At 40.6% G+C, this 21,679-nt stretch overlaps 2 protein-coding genes across 2 annotated transcripts; both read right to left on the minus strand.

Annotated features, from left to right (window-relative positions):
• Positions 1 to 6,319: 6,319 nt before the first annotated feature.
• Positions 6,320 to 9,317, minus strand: LOC110447399 (transcobalamin-2-like). Its single transcript, XM_021493061.1, has 3 exons — positions 9,148 to 9,317; positions 8,588 to 8,706; positions 6,320 to 8,173 (listed from the first exon to the last, which is right to left on the minus strand). Exons 1-3 carry the CDS (start codon positions 9,252 to 9,254, stop codon positions 8,103 to 8,105), a joined length of 297 nt encoding a protein of 98 aa, XP_021348736.1. The 5' UTR covers positions 9,255 to 9,317; the 3' UTR covers positions 6,320 to 8,102.
• A 474-nt stretch (positions 9,318 to 9,791) lies between these two features.
• Positions 9,792 to 20,120, minus strand: LOC110447400. The gene is made up of 6 exons (XM_021493062.1): positions 19,853 to 20,120; positions 14,845 to 15,031; positions 14,079 to 14,359; positions 13,182 to 13,321; positions 12,209 to 12,287; positions 9,792 to 9,922 (listed from the first exon to the last, which is right to left on the minus strand). Exons 1-6 carry the CDS (start codon positions 20,025 to 20,027, stop codon positions 9,792 to 9,794), a joined length of 993 nt encoding a protein of 330 aa, XP_021348737.1. The 5' UTR covers positions 20,028 to 20,120.
• Positions 20,121 to 21,679: the final 1,559 nt, after the last annotated feature.

Below are 21,679 nucleotides of genomic sequence, written 5' to 3' on the forward strand. Positions count from 1 at the left end.
CCTGGCATTGAAAGTTCATGGCGAAGTTATGCTCACTGATCAATCAGTATGACTCCTTAAAACTAGTAAGTAACACAGGAGTTTTAACCAAATTTGGAGGGGCACTCACAGGCCTAACAAGAAATGTACTTGTATAAGATATAAAAGCAGATGCTAACTACAATGAACGCCGGCGCAAAATGAAAAAAATAGATACATTTTCATTCCTGTGTAACAGTGAGTCAGGGAGTGAAGGGAGATAATTCTGAGGTGAAATGAAAACATGCTGATGATGGAATGATGACAGATGAACTCGCAATCCAGTGTTTGTGACGGGTTATTTCTGTTGCAAAGTTATATATTGTGCTACCGCTACGGTCCAAAAATACATGAATGCATCAGTAAAAGAAATGTTTAGAAAAATATTCCAACGTTTGTGTATGCAAGAGCATGTATAGTATATTCTAAAAATCCGCTCTTACCCACTGTATAATCACAAATTGACGACATTGTGTTTTCCTTGTGCTTGGCCGACTAATAAGCAACATAATACCAACAAACAGTTACGCATTTGATTTCTTGCAACACTTTTATGCAGTGCTTTTTTTATTTTTCTCGAGAAGATCGTAATAAATAATAAATTATGCCCTTTTTTGAGTGACAGATAATTTATCATTTTCATAACCATTGTTAATAGATCTTACTACAAAAGTACCTAACTGTTTCCAAAACCACTTAAAAAAACTCAACTGTGAATCCATTTGAGCCAGGACTGATATTCTTTTTCATGTTATGAGTTTTTAATGCCTCAGTTAAAATATAAGACCTTCTAAGTTTTTAGATTCTGTAACATTAAACTTGGGAATTTCATCATTTTCAAATAGATTGTTTAGCTAACTTCCTCTATAGTATAGTCTCATCATTATTATACAAAGGGCCTGTTTCCAGTAATGTTAATTCTCCATAGGAGCCTGCCCCCGTATAATTTCTTATCTAGCTCAACTACTGTTTTTTTCTTTTTCGAAGAATAATTTTACACCTTTCCGACACCCAGATTTCATAATTTCAGTGAAAATGTATTTTTATAAAGTTGTCAATTTCAGCATCAAAGACATAAGTTCGTAAATAAAAGAAGGTTATCTCGAAATTGTAATTCGCAACATAGTATAAATTTCTTTTGATAAATATTTCCAAAACATCGTGTTTATTCATAAAACATAAAAAAAAAAATCTCGGATGAAAATGCACTTGCAGAGACACAATTATGAAGAAAAATGCCATAAAATTGCAATTTTCTCCCGTTATATAGTTTTGGATGCAAATTTCCATCAGAAAATCGGATAGAGCTTTACTTGTTTCATATGTGTACCAAAAATCAGCTAATTCCATGTGGTGGAACGTTCTCATATCGCCGCCTGAATGTGGTTGTAAATTGAAAGAAAAGGGGAAATGAGTAACAACCTTGTCTGAAACCCTATTATATAGCTTATTATATACAAACTTTTATATTGAATATCAGAGCGGATATTTTCATGACAGTTTTATGATGTGTAACGACTAAATAAACAGTATCGATATAAAGATTTACACTGAGGACACCCTGATACATGAATACTGTTCTATCTCAAGTTGTCCTCTTCTGAATTTTCTGATCGTGTGGCCTTGTACATTTATCCGTATCTTCTTGTCTTTGTCTATACGTTTACGGAATCATTGACTCGACGCTAGCTATTCTTGTCTCACTTTCCTTGTTTTATTGTCCCATCTCCAAAGCGTTGTGGCTCTGTCAGGGTTGGGACCCTGACTTGTCTCACTTTCTTTGTGCCTGCCGACCACGCCACATCGAATAGATAGATTATCCATATGAAATACTTTATTTTGTTCTAAGTAATCAATCAATTCTGCGCTTCTTGGAGGTATTGAATGTGATTTATTATATTGTCTTGTTATTTTGTGTAATTAGTTGTTCGTTATTTATCACACATTTTCGCATAATTGTACCAAACTACTAAGTATTAGCTGTTTACAGCAATCATCGGTGGCTTGCTATTTTGTTACTTTATCGACGCTTCATAAACCAATCGTTATTGTTTCAAGATGGAGGGTAAATGTGTTGGAGAAGGGTGTCAAGTATACTTCAAGAAACGTAGTGGCAATAAGAACAGAAGTGCACGCAATGTAAATAGTCCACAATATAAATGGCTCCTAGATACGCTGGTGCAACAAGGATTGATGTCAGCAAAGGAACAAGCACTTATTTGCCAGAAGTGCTACATGAAGTATCTTCGGAACAAAAATCAGCCTGAACCTGAACCCGAGCAGAACCAGGAAATAGAGGAAGAAGACGACTCCCCGTCCCATATCCTGCCGTTGCTGACCCTTCATGATCTTTTGAATGGATCATCTTCACACAAAAAATGCTGTCTCTGTCTTGTTACCTTTGCAAGAAATGGAACAAAATCATCAGTCTTACCAAAACGTGCAAGACATCACCTGATCTATTCACACAAACTGTGGTGTCCCACCTCATCCCGCGTCTGCTCCATTCACCTTATTGGTAACGACTTAGATCCGTCTACAGAGGTTGTCCTTGATGGTAGAGGTTCCTTGGAATCTCAGTTACCATCAAAATCGTCCGAAATCATTAATGACCTCCTAGAGGTGTCGCACGTCCTTTCACAGAACCAGTCTGCGTTTACAATAAGCTTTTCTTCTCTTGATGACTCGGCATGCATGGCCTGGACAGGTTGGTCCAAAGATCAGTTCCTCGAAATCCACTCGCACTGTTCCCCATATCTTTCATCTGGTATATATACCAAGACTACACACGATGCTCTATTACTGTTCTGGGTAAAACTGAAAACCGACATTTCCTGGAGTCAGTGTTCTTCTCTTTTTGGAATTTCCAAGTCAAGTGTGTCCAAAACTTTCCACTCCATAGTACAGGCATTAGACACATCGATAGTCCCACAATTTCTAGGTCCGGATCACTTGACAAGAGAACAGTTGCTCGGGCACAATACTGTCTTTTCAGAAGCATTTTTTGGAGATAAAGCCACTGCCATATTAGATGGCACCTATATTTATATCCAGAAAAGCTCCGACCACAAGCTCCAGAGAATGTCCTACTGTGGCCAGAAGAAGAGAAACTATCTCAAATTCATGAGCATCGCCTTACCAGATGGCTACATTCTGGACACAGTAGGACCATTCACTGGCAGCGAAAATGATGCTACAATTACAAAAAAAGTCATGGACAAGCTAGTTACTTGGCTACAACCAGACGACAACGTTGTCGTTGACCGAGGTTTTAGAGATGTCCTACCAGTTCTCGAAGCCTCTGGCCTCAATGCTAGCATGCCGTCATACCTGAAACCCGGTCAAAGTCAACATTCTGACGTCCAAGCAAATCTTGACAGAACTATCACCAAATCGAGGTGGATTGTGGAATCCTATCATGGTCGTCTGAAACACTGGACGTTCTTCCGAACGCAATTGGTGTCTAACAGCTTTATCAATGTCATCGAGGCTTTGCTTCGAACCGTCACAGCCTGTCTGAATGGTATTAGAGGACCGATCTACCAGAGATCTCCAGAGAGAGATGCCAAAGATAGGCTAATGGCTGAACGTATGAAGGACCGTTTGACAACACCGAATGGTTTAGCTCAGAGAGTCAAGACAGATCCGGATCTATCTAGACGGGCAAGGTCCGAGTTTGTCAAGATGGATGCATCTTCCGTACTGTTTCCCCGTCTCGATCTTGATTACTTGAGAACCATTACGTGTGGAACGTATCAGATATCTCTGGCTCCTGGTTACATCGCCGAACATTTAAGTGATGACGGAGACTATGAGGTGTGGCTTTACCAGCACTCCCCAGACCTTCTCCGATGTCAAATACATTCTCGACACAAAAGCCAAACGAAATATAACGTTTGGATACGGTTCACCGTTTCACCCGATGTTGAGGCCCCAATAAAGGACTACTACTGCCAGTGCCCAGTTGGAGAGAGAACGATGGGAATGTGTGCGCACATCTCCAGTATCTTGTACTACCTTGGGTATTACAGGACGCTGGAAAACCCTCGACCATTACAACCACAGGTAAAGAAATTCCGACAAAACTTGAAATAGTTTTCCATGCGGCAACGGAGTGCATATGTCGAAAGTATGTTTGGGGCTCGATATGAAAGATCCCCGTTACCATGTGACTAACCAAACTTATAAATATAGGTATTATACAATCGCCCGTAGCTATGAACACTCCCGTAAATGCGAAAACCAACCAAAATCATAAGGAACACGTTTTGTTTGTTGTTCTGTCTATTTGTCAGCCAATGTCTTCAACCACGGGGACTTGTGAAGTAGCCATCTTGGATTTTTTTTATGAAAAAGTGTTTCTCTCACTTTTTTTCATATCTGTGTACATATTCTCAACATACCGAGCAAATACTCTCGTTTTTTTGTTAATTATCTAAAGAAAGTCGAAAATCGGCAATTCAACCATAGGCTAATTCAACCCAACATTTGAAAATGTTCCACCACTTACATTTTGATGATTTTTCCTCTCATCAATAGCATATTACGTACTGTTTAATAGGATAAAAATTGGTTTGCATCCAACGCCCATAAAAGGGTGTATTCTCTAAAAAACACAGTTTTTGTGTCTAAAATGTTATCATCGAAAATGGCATTTTTGAGATTGTTTCTTCCATAAAACAGCCAAATAGCGCGATGGAAACATGATTTTTTGTCACAATCATGCCATGAATGTATTCTTTACGGTGACCATCATTTGATTAGATTTTCATTAATATTTTACATAACATGCACATTTTATCAACACTTAGACAGCTTCTGAAAGGTACAACTTTGAGGAGCCATAAAAAACAAACCAACAGGAAATTTGAATCAGAGAAGGGGCCGTTTTGGAAACCGGCCCTTTTCAGAAAATATTTCAATTTCATTTCGAATGTCTACTTGGTCAGAAAGTAAAGTTTTATTTTCTTATACTATTTTTGGTATAATTTTGGATGTAAAATTACTGTTTTCTTAATTAAAAAAGTGATAAGTTGGTTTTCTCCTTCTTCTATCGATTTAGCTTTAGACCTGATTATGCTTCCTTTTAGCTATATCCATGAATAACTCATAATTCCGAAAGCTAATTTATAATAGCTGGATAAACAACTGTTCTGTTTTTTTGTCTAAGTCTCTTAATGAAAACGTCTTTTGTTGACACACTGTCTGAGGAACTATCTATTAGACACTGTAGAAAGATGTGACCTTCTCATTTACGCTACGTTCTGTTCAAGCCTAAAAGTATTTCATACCTGAGTAAACATACACTGAAAGTTTCAAGCCCAGGAGTGTGACACTGTGATTTAAACTCACGCGACGTTTACACTTTTTTTATATCCTGTTACTATGGTATTAATTCATATTTTTTTCTATCAGCTGTTTCAATTATTTTCTTATTTCTAGGGTGATTCCCGACATATCTGGCCACTCCAGTATCAAAATAAGGAATAGATTTGGACGCCATGCTCTGGTCATGACGTCATTGATGTTATCACCCTATAACGGTCTCGCCACGTTTGGATATGTTATATTACAACCGTAATAAAGTTTCGTTCAGTAATGTAGATCAATTAATAGAAAAAGTGTGCGCTTCCATAACTTCGTTTTGAAGTGTTTTCCTCAATCTACTCCTCAAAAGAACTTAAATATTCTTTCTTTTATTCGAAAATTTGTTTTGAGTTATCCTTGAATTAAGAAAAAACTGAACACTTTCTAATTTGCAATAATACCTGTTGATAGCGAAATTGACAGGAAGTATATAAAGTTGACAGTCGTTATATGTGTACGCGTAGTATAAATACATACTGCATGACTACATTGCTGATCATTTTGTAGCGGATCACGTCATGTGGACACAATCACTTTGTTATGTATGTAGTTGATTATATCACGTGTCACGTGTTACAACATATCTTCCCTTTGTATATTAAAGGATATTTAGATATGCGCTGCAGTGTCACTATGTAGTTTTTTGCTCGGAACATCAGACTCCAAAATGAGTAGTAATACGAATGTGACCTAAACGTAAACAAACAATACGGACCCTTGTTTCGAATTTGTTGGTCGAGATGTTTAACGATTCCACCATGACACCATAGCAATACTATTTATTTCTATTGAAATTATCCTGTACTGTAGAGGGCATTCATATTACCTTTGAAAGCTTAATTATATCACCTGAACACAAAACACTCCGATCGTGTTTTTGTAACGTCTATATTTTTACATAGAAGTATATTACAAAACAACATTAACGGGGATTCCAAATGATTTTTATTCGCAACCTCATGTGAAAAAAACTAGTACATGTAAGATGGTTTATGCATCTACTCACTATAACAAGAAACGACACAACACGGACTGTGAATGAAAAAGGCCACCCTCAGAGAAGGTGACTAAGTATTTATTTATGAAAGTTGAGGAAATTTTCCGAATTAGAAATATAGCATAAATATACATACATATAATGTACATGAAACTTTTAACTCTTGAGTACATATCATAAAAAGCCAATGTAGGGTTAACAAAAAACCGCCAAATCATGAATAAAACCGTAAGTCAGTAGTATTGTCCAGAAGAGGACAAAACGAAAGGGAGGTAGAGGGTGGGTATTTTGCAGAAATAAATGTGTTTACTTTACTGGATCGGATAGGTAACACAGCTTTAATCTAAGATGGTTGACTGATAGAGAGGTCTCAGCGTCCCCTTGAAATTAACTAACCAATCAGATAATCCTCAGATGACCCGTGACCCTTCATACTTTGGGGACTACTGGCTACGATACAAGGGACATAACTCTTAATGTTATGCAAAGAAAAATCCACAAAAATTCGGAAAATATTCAAAATGATCTTGTTTAGTGTTTCCGATGCATAGATTAAGCTAATGGCTTAGCTGCCTTTAATGCATCTACTCACTATAACGAGAAACGACACAACACGGACTGTGAATGAAAAAGGCCACCCTCACAGAGGGTGACTTAGTTATTATTATTGAAATTTGAGGAAATTTTCCGAATTATAAATAAAGCATAAAAATGCATAAATAAAATGTACATGAAACTTTTAACTCTTGAGTACATATCATAAAAAGTCAATGTTGGGTTAACAAAAAACCGCCACAAAGACATTGAAAAAATGTCTTCCCATGCATTTGGACAACTATGAAAAGAGATCAACATCAGCTGAGGAGGGGAAATACAATTTATTAATAATGTCATTTACAAATAAAACGCGGGCTTTAAACATTTGATGAAGTCAAATCTCTCGCAATTTATTTTTGATTAAAAAGGTTGAAATAGTTCCATCATCTTTATTTTAATTATTTACGAAAGCAAATAACGACAAAGCCACATCGAAATTCCAAATAAATATATACATATATTTAATTAAAAAGCTTAAATGTCCATGTGAAATAGGCAAGTATACAAAAAAATAAGATAAAACAACCAACTTTAAAATAAGCAGCTTCCACCTTTTACATGGCTCTTTAGCGGTCTTTTGATAGTTGACTTTACCTCCACAATCCTGAAGAGCCCTGTAAAGGGTGAAAGCTGCTAGTTTTGAAGTCGGTTAGTATATCCAAATTTTACTATAGTACATGTATATGTATATATTTTATGAAACATATCACATATGGTGAAATTGTATGACTGGTTTTCTGGAGAAATGATTCTTGAACAAGTATGTGTTTATAAACCTTATTACATGGACAAATATTTTGTTTGTACCCCTTGTTACCTGGACAAATATGTGTTCGCATACCCTGTTACCTGGACAATTTAAAAATGTACAATGCTGATAAATTGGCGCTCTAGCAATATGCAATAGAAGACTGTATACTAAAACGGAATTAGCGCAATAGTAAGTTAGCGCAATGTTGAAACTACGAAAAGCGCTAAAATAGGAATACCGCTAACATATATACACGTTCACAGGAATTTCCGTAAACATAAGTGAAATGTTCAAGTCTATTTATGTTTTTAATCTTACGTTTCCTATCGTATGCACTTATATCATATCTTCAATATGTTTTGCACGTACATTTTAAGGATTGTTTAATGCAGTGAGTCTAAATATGTAGCGTTCTCCGTTTTTGGGAAAGGTTTCTGCAACACCTGTAATAAAAAAGGTATCCTCCATGAAGCAAAGGTAATTCATCCATATTTTACAAATAATTTTAACACAAACGATTCGATATATTCTTTAAACTGCTTGTCATTGCTTGTAAAGATTAACACGACGTATTTAAGACCTCTTATCAGTTTTGATACCGATAGTTTGATTTATTAAAATCTGGAGTTCATGGTAATCTTTTTGTTCTCGCAGCTAATGTATTCAGTAACTAAAACAGATTAAACGTAACGAATAGGATAGACACAATACTAAAATGTATCAAATGCAGTTGTTTGTTAAAACTTAAGAAGAATGTAGCATACATATGCGTTATCCAAATATTTTAACAAATTTGATTTTGTTTAGACATCAATCTATTACAAGCTATACTGTATATTTCTTCTCCAGGCGATTACCTTGTTGAAGGGGCCTATCTGGAGCCAACAGGATAAACCAGAAATTGCTGTTTTCAACTCTTGTTATACCATTCATTGAGATAACCAAAGGTCCAAGACTGGTCTGAATGGTCTCGAAGCTACAGGCATCAATGAAAAGGAAGTTATGAATTTTGTATGGAACTGTCAGCATCAACATAATAAGTTATCTCCCTTTGAACGTGAAATGTATACATATCATATGTTATTTTGAATCTAAAAGCAGTTTATAATAAGATATATGCATCTGAATACATATGTTCAATAAAGGAAAAGTACCGGGTTTTTGTTTTTTAATTCAAAAATGTTGAATATGATTAATGGAAGGCAGTTTATATTTTGAGAAACCTTAATAGATTACACGTTTCGTATTTCATTATCTTAAAGGTGTATAGTAATTATTTTCGTAAACAAATTAATTGGATACTGGTATGTGCTAAAACCGCATAAACACAAAGATATATAAAGATCTTGGGAAAGTCAATGCGGTTATATATCATGTAATTACAATACATACATGCAAGACTATTTCGTTGACATACCTGAAGCAGGAGTTCGGCTGGGCCTGAAAAGCTTGCATAGCCTGTAGAAGTGTGTGATTTAATGGTACAGCCACGGTAACGTTATCTTGTTGGGTGGTACTGGTCATGATAGGGTCTTCGACTGTGAAAAATATCCTTAGTATCGTTTCCACTGGCTTAGTTGTCGGACCACTGACTAAAAACCCTGAAGAAACATAAAGGAACTGTTTTGTGATATATAGTGAGTATACAGAAAAGTCTCCAAAAAGATAACCTTCACTGTTGTCTTAATTACATCAATCAGGCTAAAAAGACCGAATTAAAGGAATGTTATTACCATCTTGGTCAGGTATTGAGATAATATCTAAAGACAATGAACAAGTTTTATGGTCGTCATCATAGGCAAATCTACTATTTCTGTGTGTGATATAAAAGTCAACACTTTTAATAATGTTCATTCGCGTGCCTTGTGTTTTTGTCCTTTGCTCATATTTTGCCCTAGTTTAATCGATTATGGTTTTGCTGACACTTTGGTATCCTCTTGTTGTTTATCGTAAGAATACGGTTAATCCTGATCGCTCAGTCATTTTCAAACGTCTGTAATGGTCTAGTTGATAGAAGAGAAGAGTTACAAATAATCAACACTGCTGATTTTATCAAGTTAACTACAGTATACTTAAACGATGCCCCTGTGACTGACCAAGAGGTGGAAGGCGAACGATGTCAAGGAACGATCTGTTTGCAAAGGGAGGAAGAATTTGTGAAACACCAAGTCCATGATCCATGGTCTCTGAAACTAGACAACGCAGTTATAAGTGAATGAATTTCGTTTTGTTTGTAGCGTAGTTCTTAAATTGTACTACAGGTGTAGTGTAGCAAGTCGCACGTGCATTTGGCTTGTGTTATCATCCGACGATATCATACACAGCAGTACGGACGTGTTTTTTATCCTCTCCGTCGCTTTAACTATAAACAGTGATAAAAATGAGAGCCCAGTTGAGCCTACTCGTCCTTCGTGATTAATCCTCTGTCGGTGTCTGTTAACAGTAAGGGAAACGAAATGCTCATTTTTTTTATAAGATATGTCAATCAGTATGTAGCAATAACAATGTCAAATTACGTTTAGAAAAAACCACATTTAGAAATCACAATACTTCAATGTGAAACAGATTTTTATCGTCAAGTCTACGTTGTGTTTATTGCGAAAAATGAATAAAAAAATTGTCCGGTTGCTAGTTTCGTAAAATCTATTAAAGCTGCCAAGTTAAACCTTGGTAACGATTCATATCTTTTCAGGGTTGTTTCTTTTTGTAAGTGAACAATAATCTATAAAGTATGCTGTCGAAACCAAGCACTTTCTTACACTGGAGCTGGGGAGATTTTTCAAGATGCGCTTCCGGCAATCGGACTAAAAAAGTTAGAACTCGATATGCATAGCCTGGGGGCTGGGGTGCTACTATAGCGGCTAATAAATACAAAGTGTATGGAACATGACATAGGAATAGTAAAGATAATGTGAAAAGTAATAATTAAAACATAAGACAAGAATAAGACTAGATATTTCAAGTAACGATATTTCAGAAAAACTGTTCAAAGCACATGGCAGAAGGGCAAACGAGAAAACGAAGGACGATATTAACCATAAATTTTCTGTTTCTGCTAATCTTGGTACGTAACTCTGATAATGTATTTCCTATTCCTTTGATATTCGAAGCACTGCTGTACACGTATCTCGCATGCCATTAAATTGACAAAAATGTATTTTCTTTATGTTATCATTGCTTTATAGATACGAAATGTACGGATGAGGAACGAAGGTAAACATAAAAGAATTTTATTTTGTTTGTAGCTTAGTTCTTAAATTGTAATATACAGGTATAGTGTCGCACAGGTCGCACGTGTATTTAGCGTGTATAAGCAGTCGACGAGATCATACACAGCAGTACGGACTTATTTTGGTATTCATAATAATTCATTTTACTTAAAAGTATAAAAGATATTGTAGAGTGGGTTTAACTGTGTATTTTTATATTATCTGTATTCTTCTAATTATTGCTTTTATGATTGAAGAACTTCATGAATGTGTATTAGATTGATTGATTGGACTTTGAAGTGTATTCCTGAATTCCAATATGAAGTCGCAATTTGTATAACCTTTTTATAATCAAAACACTGCTGTACACAACTCGCATGCTATTAAATTGTAGAAAATAAGTTTGCTAAATAAATAAGAAATGGTTTATGTACGTTTGCGGAACAAAGAAGAGCATACTGTGTGGCATCTTTATTGTCATGTACAATCTTGTGGAAATGAAATAGTACACAAATTACACAGGTAGGCGTAAACTTTGACTTTTGTTATACTCATTCCGTAGCGCAGGACGAGTGTCGGTAGAGATAACAAACAAAATCTGCATAATACTTTTAGTAGACCAGAGCAAATTTCGACAAATACGAGGGTCATGTGGTCAAACGCGCTTGAGCGACCTGACTGCAACCCTCTCCTGATTGCGCTGAATGCATATTTATTATGTAAGAGTATGTCACTGCATTAAAGTAATGCTAATAATCATAATACATAATGAGAATTATAGTTAAAATGGTAGATTATGTTCCAGCTGTCTATACTGATGCTTTAAATATGATATAGTTAGATCGTGTTCTACAGCACCATATCAGATAAATGCTTGGGTAACGTCATTTATACTACTTCCATTTTCTCGCCTATTTTAGTATATTAAGAGTTGACATAAAACATCCAAATTCGGTCGCTGTATATGAGTTCAAGGCCAAGTTTACCAGGGTTATACCCTTTCCATTTTTACTATGATTACAATGATATCAAAATTAGAACGCTGCCTGCTGTGGCCACATAGAAAGGATTTGTGCGAACAGGTCCAATGTGACTGAATGAATTGTAAATGATGTTCATCAATGCAATCATGATATCAAACAAACCAAAACGTTTGAGATTATACTCATCGCACATTCTGTAGCTGAGACGCTCACCGTTTATCAACTGCATAGAAAGAAAATGATAACTGTAAGCACAATTATAACTGCGTTTCAATACCATACTTACTATCAAGCTTGCGTTTAATGGCACATACTGCATTCCTTATTTGTCTCAAGTATACAGGCTTTTCAGTAGCAATTAGAGCCTGCATAATTTAAAGAAAAACTATATATTTACAATGACTTAAGAAATATTGGAATATAGAATATGATGTCACATTTGTGCTTATTTGTAATTATAGGTCTGGGAGTAACACATTACAAAATTCTTTATAAATTGTCTGTTAATTATAATTTAATTAGAGTGGTCGAGTGGTGTAGTGGATAGAGCACTTGCCGTTCACCAAAGTGGCCGGACTTCGATTACCCGATCGTACGTGAAAAGGTATGCGATCACCTGCCCAACCACGGGGAATTTCTATGGATATTCCGGTTTCCTCCACATAACCAAGTCAGTACCAAAATCAAAATGGCAGTCGTCCTACAATTCGTTTTACAAACTTGTCCCAAAAGTTTACATTGAATCTTTCATCTTACATATGAGTTCAGCATCGTGCATAAATTGTATCATATCGATTTTGTCATCTTACATTTCCTTCCTTTTTTATCTCAACCAAGGCTTTACACAACCTCGACATCCAGGGTTACGCTCACATTCGCTCTTTGCACCCCTGGAATATGTCATGGCAAAATTGAAGGCACAAGGCTAGCAATTTGATTGATGTCGGGTAAAAAAAAAAAAATGACCAATCACTAGGCTAATACTTGTCCTTTGCAATTACAGAGGAGCGATGTCCAACTTCAAAACCAAAACATTTGGTCGTTACGCGACCGCAAGATTCATTTGAAATCAAACGATTAAACTAGTCTTCTCGTCTCATCCACGAGGTGCCGCACACTGTATCCTCGATTTTGCTATGACATAGTCCAGAGGTGCAGAGATCTAAAGTGAGCGTAACCCCTGGATATCTAGGGTGGGCTTTACATGGTCTTACCTGTGTCACTTACCCAAGAAACCTCACCTTGAATTTGCATCTCACCTGTGATCCTAGGCCAAGAGAATAGACATTGAGACTGCTTTTAAGGTTTTTCGATACGAACTTCTCGGCATCTTGGGCAGCAGAGGAGCAACCCTGGGTATTGAGGCACAAACATGCCAAAGTAATCATCGATGCCTCATCTGGGAACAAAACAAAGTACGGGCTATTGCATATTATTGTAACGACGTTTGTTAGTTATATACTGTTTTAAATCCACGATATCATTTCAAAGCATTAACATTTCATATATCATATCATTCATTACATATATCAAACAACTACTTTCATATATCTTATTTCCTTTCACATTTATTGCATAACGTTTCACCTTACATATAACATGTACCACATATCCTATTTCATATATTACATTATGGTATACAAACATTTCATTATCTATAACATATATCGCATTATGTCAAAATATTTTTATATCTAATATTACATAGTTGTTGAATTACCTTTTCCATTTAATCCCATATTATATCACACGAACTAATCTATACTTTAGATTGTTTATCACACACATCACTTTACCTGTTAAAAAGTGTGTCATTACATATCACTAATACCACATTATGTATTCTTTGTATGGCATCGTCTTCACCAAGTATCTTTACTTGTTATAAACATCACATAAACTATTATAAATGTCACGTTACCTATTAAATGTATTATATGTTGCATGTTTTGGATGGCTTAAGTGTATAACAAACATGTCAATCCTCTGTTATATATTCTTCTACCTGACTTATAACATTATCTAATTCTTTTTATAATATGAAGTTTTGCATATTACATATACCACATTATTTATTCTCTATCTTTCATTATCTATTTTATTTAGTGTATTACTTATAACATACATTACATTACCTTTTACATATGTCATATTACCTATTCCATAGAGATAAGTGCCAGGATGTGCTGTCAGGATGTCCTCAAACTGCTGGCCAAATGTCTCGTTTTGTTGGCATAAGGCAATGGCCATCAATGACAGTGCAAATCTGTTGACGCGGAAGTATTCTTCAGAGAGGATAAGCTGCGCCTGCAGGATGCTAGTCAGGTTGTACCCAAAAAAGGAAGATGGAGTCTGTTCTTGACGTGCTGCCATAATACTGCTGACATAATGAGCCAGCTTTCCACGTGCCCACACGTTACTGGTTAGGTCAGGATCTCTATATGTGGACAGAGGTCAATATTGGCATTTAACAACTCGAAATTCCTTTATTAATATTCATCATCGTAACCATGCTGTAACCATGTGATCGCGTATGGCTACAAACTGACTAGAATTAATATAGTTCCCCCCTGTCAATGTGTTTTGTTTTAAAAAATATCCCACATGCCAATAATGGCTATAAGAACTTTTCTTTCATTGGATGCGACTGTTAAGATGCAGTAAATCGAATAAATATAACCAGAATGAGAATGAAAATATTTATTTGTTCAATCCATATTAGCAAGCGTTAAATAAAAGTGATCTACTGTTTAATTTATTAAAGTTGTCCTTTCTGAATATCCTATATTATTATCTTCTAATCGAGGAAATTGTCTCAAGTTTTGTTCAATACGTAAACATTAATGTAGAATTTCATACTTAATAACAACGTTATAACTCCAAAGTATCGCTTTGACATCCTCAAAATCAAAGGGTTCTTACTGTCCCAAAGCTGCGAGGACGTCTATATACATGTTCAGGACTTTTGCATGGTAGAGCGCGCTGTAATCCCCTCTGTACACGTCCGGGTCTGCTAATGTCACGCCTATTACAGCCTCCCCAGTGTCCAGACGGAAGGGGTTCCATGGCGGTGTTGTCGTCAGTGACACTCGAGTGGATTCTTCGATAACTGCATGGAATGAGTTCAGACTTAACTTGAGGTTTCTCTTATGAAACCAATTTCTATTATAAATACTTACCACAGTCATTATAATGCATAATCCAACCTTACTTTGCTCTTTACATACGTAAATAAAGATTTTGTTCCCCCAAAGGGAACCCCTGGAAAACCCAACAATCAGACGGCAGTATTCACGCACGTGATCAGCCACGAAGCCATGCTTCCCACTTCATAATTCCAAAGCCCAAAAAAGTGAGAGCCAAGGAGACAAGGTGAGGCTGGGAGGGAACTCACCTAATGACTGTGGTAAGTATTTATAATAGAAATTGGTTTCACAAGAGAAACCTCAATTCTATTTCAAAATACGTTACCACAGTCATTATAATGCGAATTCGACTTACCGCAGTGGTGTCTCAGTTGAGCGATGAAGGGTTCCAGCAATAGGACCCATACCCCCGGAGGAAAAATTCTAAATACCTTTTCTTTTGTGACACAGAGCCTGATTATGACCAGCGTTCCGGATCACGCGGAGAAGACATAATGAGGGTTATGCAAAAAAAGAGGGAGGACAGACAACGGATTGGGCAGCCACAAGAGGGCCGAAAGAATACAACCCGTCAGATTGTCCCGACAAAGATCGGAGATAGAACTCCGTAAACGTAGAATGACCCCTCCAAACAGCAGCTGTCATGACCTCAGCGTAAGAAGAACCATTAAATAAGACCCACGAAGTAGCTAAACCACGAACCTGATGAGCCCTAACCCCTGACACCCGCAAGGACTGATCCCCTGCCGACTCATACGCAGCTCGAACAGTCTGAACAATCCAGCGCGAGATGGTCGCCGCAGAGATATCGGAGCGAGCGGGCTGGAGAGACTGGAACAGCCGAGACGAGTGCTAAATTCCACCTAGGGACCAATTGCCGTGAACGAGGCTTCGCAATGTAGAAGCCCTAATGAGCAGACAATGAAGCGTCCGAGCCCACAGACTTGCTACCATAGAAAGCCAGCACACTAGCAATGGCTGAACGATAGCCTGCAATAGTTAACGGGGACGGACCTTTGTCCTGGAACAGAGACAAAAGAAAGTCGGTTACAACGGGAACAGAGGCAGAGACTGGATCAATCGACCGTCCGACACACCAATCAACGAAGGCGGACCATCGAGATTGGTAGACAAATAGCCTTGCCCTGCAGGGAAGGTCGAAGGCCCCGAAGGGCCAACAGAACAGCACGCATTTCCAGACCATTGATGTGTTCTGAAAGCTGTTCCCCCGACCTCAACCCCGCCGACGTCTGACCGGAAGGTATGCACCCCAACCGGTCATGGACGCGTCGGTGAAAAGGGTCATAGCAGGAGATGCCCGAACCAGAGGAACTCCTGCCAAGACATTGCTCTCGAGTGTCCACCAACGAGCTGATTCCCTCACCGACTCCGGTAGAGGAATGTACACATCCCACTGCCGAGACACCGGAGACCAAACTGACAGAAGGAACAGCTGGAGCGGACGGATGTGAAGCCGACCCAAGGGAACCACATCCGCCAGTGAATTCAGGTAACCGAGGAACCGAAGGAACCATCGAACCTGAATCCGCTCTACACCGACCAGAACGGAGACTAACAGAGAGGCCTTCTCGAACTTGGACACTGGTGGAAGGACAAACCCCAGATCGGTTCTAAACCGATAACCAAGGAAAACAAAATCCTGGAAGGGGAGAACCTCCGACTTCTCGCTGGAAGGGATGTACCCTAGGCGTCACAGAACGCCCAGAACCGACCTCGTGGTCCGGGACAGGATAACTGGATCCACTTGGAGCAACAGGGAGTCGTCGAAGAAGATGTGTGCATCTACCCCGAGACTGTGGAGGTGCCCCACTACTACCTGCAACAACTTGGTGAAAACCAAGGGGGCGTAGTGAGGTCGAAGGGCATAGCGCGCAACTGGTAAACCTTCTGCTCGAAAGTGAACCTGAGGAACTTCCTGGCCGACCTCCTGACAGGGATGTGAAAGTAAGCATCCTTCAGATCGAAGGAGAAGGGAAAAAGATAGGCTCTCGCGCCAGAGGTGGATCCCGAAGGAGCGGGATGCAGAGACCCTTGGACATTACCCCTAGGGCCGAACTGTCTGTTGTGATTTCCTTCCACTGAGAAACGAAATGGGACAGCCGACAGCCTACTTGCAAGTCCGGAAGGGGCCAATCTAGCCCTTCCAAAACCACATCAGCGGAGCCTCCCGCGCCTAAGGGCGTGGGAGCGGCGACAGACAGTGGACAAGGAGTTACCAAGGGCAGGGAAGAGTCAGGAACCCTTCCTACCTCTGGGATATTTGGCTTTGCCTCGACCCCTATGAGAACCCCTACCGCGGAAGGAAGATTTCCGACGTTCCGCCGGAGTGGAAGTCGGAGGGGCAGCCTGCTGCTGAAAAGCAGCCGTCTTTGACTTCTTCCTCCTACGCCTGGAGGAGCCAGAAGCCTGTCTCTTCCTGCTAGCGCCCATGCCTGCAGAATTGTGGCATGCATCCTCAGACGCAAACGGGTCCGACCTCATCTCAGATTGCACTGAGGAAAGGACCCCGCCAAACAAATCCTCGCCAGTCAAGGTAGCCTCCAAAAGGGTAGCTCGATAGGAATCGCCGACTGGCAGTCCAGAAAGGACCGACAACAGTGGGCAACAACAAGGTGTGACATGGCAGCCGACAGTAAGGCCATCGCATCAAGATGTGCCTTGCAAATTGCCTGGCTAAGGCGCTCCATCAGTCCAACCTTGGTGGGGAGCTGCTCCACCGACTTGCAACTCGCAGCAAGCAACGCAGAAGTAAACCAGTCTGCATAGGACAGAACATGGAGAGCCAGCCTAAGGAGACGCTCCAACTTAAAGTGCTCCCTAGGCCCCATCACAACCTGGTCAACACAGCGTCCCGGCCACTTATCCAGATCCCTTTCAAGTGAAACGGAATTAGGGGCCAAGACTGGGGCTTGGATGCGGTACGTATCTGCAGCTAAATCTGCGATATCAGCAACCACGACCTGTAAAGCCGAGAGGGAAAAAGGCTTGCGAGCCTTGCTCACCTTCTGCTTTAATAAAGCGTTGACCTGAGCGAGCGACAAAGCAACGCCTCGTCCCTCCGCAAGAGACCTAGCAGAGGCCGAGGAGGCAGATGCTAGGGGAGGCAACATGCTCTGAAGGAGCGAAGTGCGCTCCGGGACAGCCGAGGTGTGCTCCGGGTGTGGGCAAACCCCGTCCCCCAGAAGCTTCATAACTTCTGCACGTAAAGTGCGAAACGAAGCCGAAACCTCTGGAGGCACCGGATCAGCATCTCGGGGCCGGGATTGGGAAACATCGGAAGGGCCTTCCGAGTCCAACCCAGACGAATCCAACGACTCCAAATCAGAGTCAGAAAACTCGCCAATTCTATCCTCATCCCGAGTCTCCGTAAAATTGGAGCAACCCGGAGAGCCCCGAAGAACGTCCCTCTCATCACTAGGAGAGGCACCCGCCGAATCCACCTCTATCAACGTCACACTCCGGGGAGGGGTGCAAGGAGAAGAGAGATAATGTGACCTTCCCGAAGGAACTATCGGGGCAAGCGATAGTCCCTAAGAGAAAGCAGGAGCAGGATCAAGATACCCTGGAACCTGCTGTAAGGTAGGAGTTGATGCAGGACAGCGGAAGTTACTGGTAGACTCAAATTCCAAAATAGAAGCTCGAGACAACGCAGCACGACCAGCAGCCCTAGCATCACGCGGTCTCTGCCTGACAGAACCGGCAGCAGAAGATGGCCGGGAGCGCGAACGCTTACGCGAACGGCTCGGTTTGCGGATGGAGGGGGGGGGGACCAATCGCCGCAGGCAAGAAGGCGGGGGGGGGGGGTATATCCAGGCTGGAAACCCATACCACCCTGGGGTGGAGAGGGAGCGGCCGGAAAAGCCCCCTGCTGGGAGGAACCCCAAGACTGCCCGGAGCATAAAAAGGAGCCTGTTGACCCCAATGAGCTCCATTCCCACCCTGCAAATAGGTGGGATAAACCAGGAAGGACCCTGGAACAGAGCCACCAACCAAAACCGGAGGCAGGACCAGCTTGGGGGAGGGTTGGGGTAGGGAACCTAGGGCCACCTACACACCCGCCGCCATAAGCCACACCTGGCTGACCTGACCAACTCCACCCAGACTGACCTACAGCAGGGCCAAAACCTGTAGGGCCAGTAAAACAAGCCCCACCAGGGGAGAAGCGTGCACCGGCAAAACCAAACGCAGCCGCGCTGGCACCTACCATAGGAAAATCTGGGGAGGAAGCACAAGGGATAGAGCAGGGAGCATAGGTTTTTACACCAGTGCTCACACCACCGTTAAATCCAGCCGAGGCTAGCGAGGCCGAGGCATCACTTACCACCGGACCGGGCAGCAAATGCTGCACAATGTTAGACGGCGTGCTAGACGCTGTCACCACGCCAGGGGCTACATCAGGGATGCAGGGAACCCCGGGAGCAGACAAAACTGCCGGGGGCCGGTCTCCGACAACAACACCCTCAGGAGTGGAGCGGACCGGCAGGAGGCTACCAACAGAAGCGTCCACGGACACAACCGGGCTAGCCTGTTTAACATTCCCAAGGGAATGTTGGGCCACCTGCCCTCCCACCCCAAATTGAGAGAGAAGGCCGCCCCCCTGTCCCTTAGTCACCGTGGTGCCCGGGACAGAGCCCAAACCCTCACCCACGTCGACCGACAAAACGGAAGGGGGCCGAAACCGCCGAAACGAATGCTGGTGTTCTCCGAGGGCTTAGGCCTAGCCTTAGCCCTCGCCCCACCCCTACCCCTCCTACCCGACTTACCTGCAAGCCCTCGCGGGCGGGGAGAACCACCGGCAGAAGTCGGCTGCCAGGCACGGCAAATGTCACAGGGCTGCTCAAGAGAGCAAGACCGACAGCTAGGACAATAAGGGTGGGGGTCGGAAGCCTCAAATAAATGACCCCCAGGACAGCGCCTATGAGAAGGAGGAGTCTCCATCTCAAAATAAACAAACCATCAAACGCGAATACATGGCCGGAGCCTGGTCGCAAAACGGCGCAAAATAAAGCAAAACGCTAAATTTAAACAAAATAAAGTATATAGTATAAAGGATACAATATATCGGTACAAACAACGCCAGCAGCAGTTGGAACCCCGTAGTGAGAAACCAAAACACGTCCGTAAACACGAAGGCTGAAGGAATTATGAAGTGAGAAGCATGGCTTTGTGTCTGATCACGTGCGTGAATACTGCCGTCTGATTGGTGGGTTTTCCAGGGATTCCCCATGGGGGGATTCTTTATTTACGTATCTAAAGAGCCAAGTAAGGTTGGAATATGCATTATAATGACTGTGGTAACGTATTTTGAAATAGAAAACAATATCCGACTCATACGTAGCAGATATATTGGAAAAAGATATGCTAAAAACATTATATAAAAATATATCTTTCAAGGGCGCCAACGCACAATTACAACATCAGAGGTCAAAATTGATACGAAAAGGCACCACTACAAGAAGAAATTTAGGTAATAATAGAAAAGAAAATAATGAACCCCTTTAAAAACTGGAGGTGAAATAAGGTCTCCGTCAGGGCAAACATTTCTAGCACAACTTGTGGTACACGTTTCGATGCATCTCGTTGAATCTAGGAAATTTTTCTGATATTTTTCTTTAATGACTGCAATTGTCAATACGATGTACTAGAACATAGCTGATATAATATTAATGTGATACGCATTCCAAACAAACTTATCCGCAAATATTTCATTTGATTCCTTGCCTTGCAATTTAGGAAAAACAGTAATTTGTAATTGAAATTGAAATCTGATTTTACGATTCAAGATAAACAAAAAGTGAGGTCATTGTAACTATATGAGCAGATTTCACGATTTTATGTTAACAAAAGTGAAAGTGTTGTAAATATATGAGAATATTTCACGATATCATGTTAACAAAAGATAACCATTGTAAGTATATAAGGATATTTCACAATTCCCGGTTAACAAAAGTGAAGCACTGTAAATATATAAGAATATTTCACGACTCCGGGTTAACAGAAGTGAACCGCGATCTGAAGCGTACCATCCAGAGAGATCAAAGACGGGCTTACTGGAAGTACATTGAAGAAATTGTCACCCCAAACGACAATGACACTTTTTCAAAAGGATTTAAGAAATTCTGGACCTTCATCAAACATAAGCGGAAGGACAGGTTTGGAATCTCCTCACTGAAACACGAATCAAACTATTCTCCGACGCCACATATAAGGCCTACATTCTTAACTCGCAATTCCAGACAGCCTTCTCCAAGAAAACTACCTTCACCCGCGAGGAGTTTATATCATCTGGAAGAATGAACCCTTCCCCGGACTCCCCAATCGTTGACAATATCAACTTTACCACGAACGGGATTGGTAAACTTCTCAGAAATCTCGATGTACATAAGGCACCCGGCCCAGATAACATCTCACCAATGGATTAAAGGAGACACACGCGGCCAGAGCTCCATTACTTAATCTTCTCTTCACGAAGTCACTTGCAACGGGTGTGGTTCCGGATGACTGACGCACTGCCAACGTAACGCCTGTTTTCAAGAAAGGATAGAAATACGTCGCAGCGAACTACAGGCCGATATCCCACACATCTGTTT

The sequence above is a fragment of the Mizuhopecten yessoensis genome, unplaced genomic scaffold (genome assembly GCF_002113885.1).
Source record: "Mizuhopecten yessoensis strain PY_sf001 unplaced genomic scaffold, ASM211388v2 scaffold3343, whole genome shotgun sequence".
NCBI classification, from domain to species: Eukaryota; Metazoa; Mollusca; class Bivalvia; order Pectinida; family Pectinidae; genus Mizuhopecten; species Mizuhopecten yessoensis.

Excerpts from the sequence above, each read along its gene's own strand:
- LOC110447399 (XM_021493061.1), bottom strand. The coding sequence starts at position 9,254 with ATGACCAGTACCACCCAACAAGATAACGTTACCGTGGCTGTACCATTA. Across the intron at positions 8,707-9,147 it reads CAGCCGAACTCCTGCTTCAG|CTTCGAGACCATTCAGACCA; the intron begins GTATGTCAACGA and ends TGATGCCTGTAG. Across the intron at positions 8,174-8,587 it reads AGATAGGCCCCTTCAACAAG|GTGTTGCAGAAACCTTTCCC; the intron begins GTAATCGCCTGG and ends TTTTTATTACAG.
- LOC110447400 (XM_021493062.1), bottom strand. The coding sequence starts at position 20,027 with ATGGAGACTCCTCCTTCTCATAGGCGCTGTCCTGGGGGTCATTTATTT. Across the intron at positions 15,032-19,852 it reads CCGCCCGCGAGGGCTTGCAG|TTATCGAAGAATCCACTCGA; the intron begins GTAAGTCGGGTA and ends CATTCCATGCAG. Across the intron at positions 9,923-12,208 it reads CATTAAACGCAAGCTTGATA|TTTCAGAGACCATGGATCAT; the intron begins GTAAGTATGGTA and ends TGCGTTGTCTAG.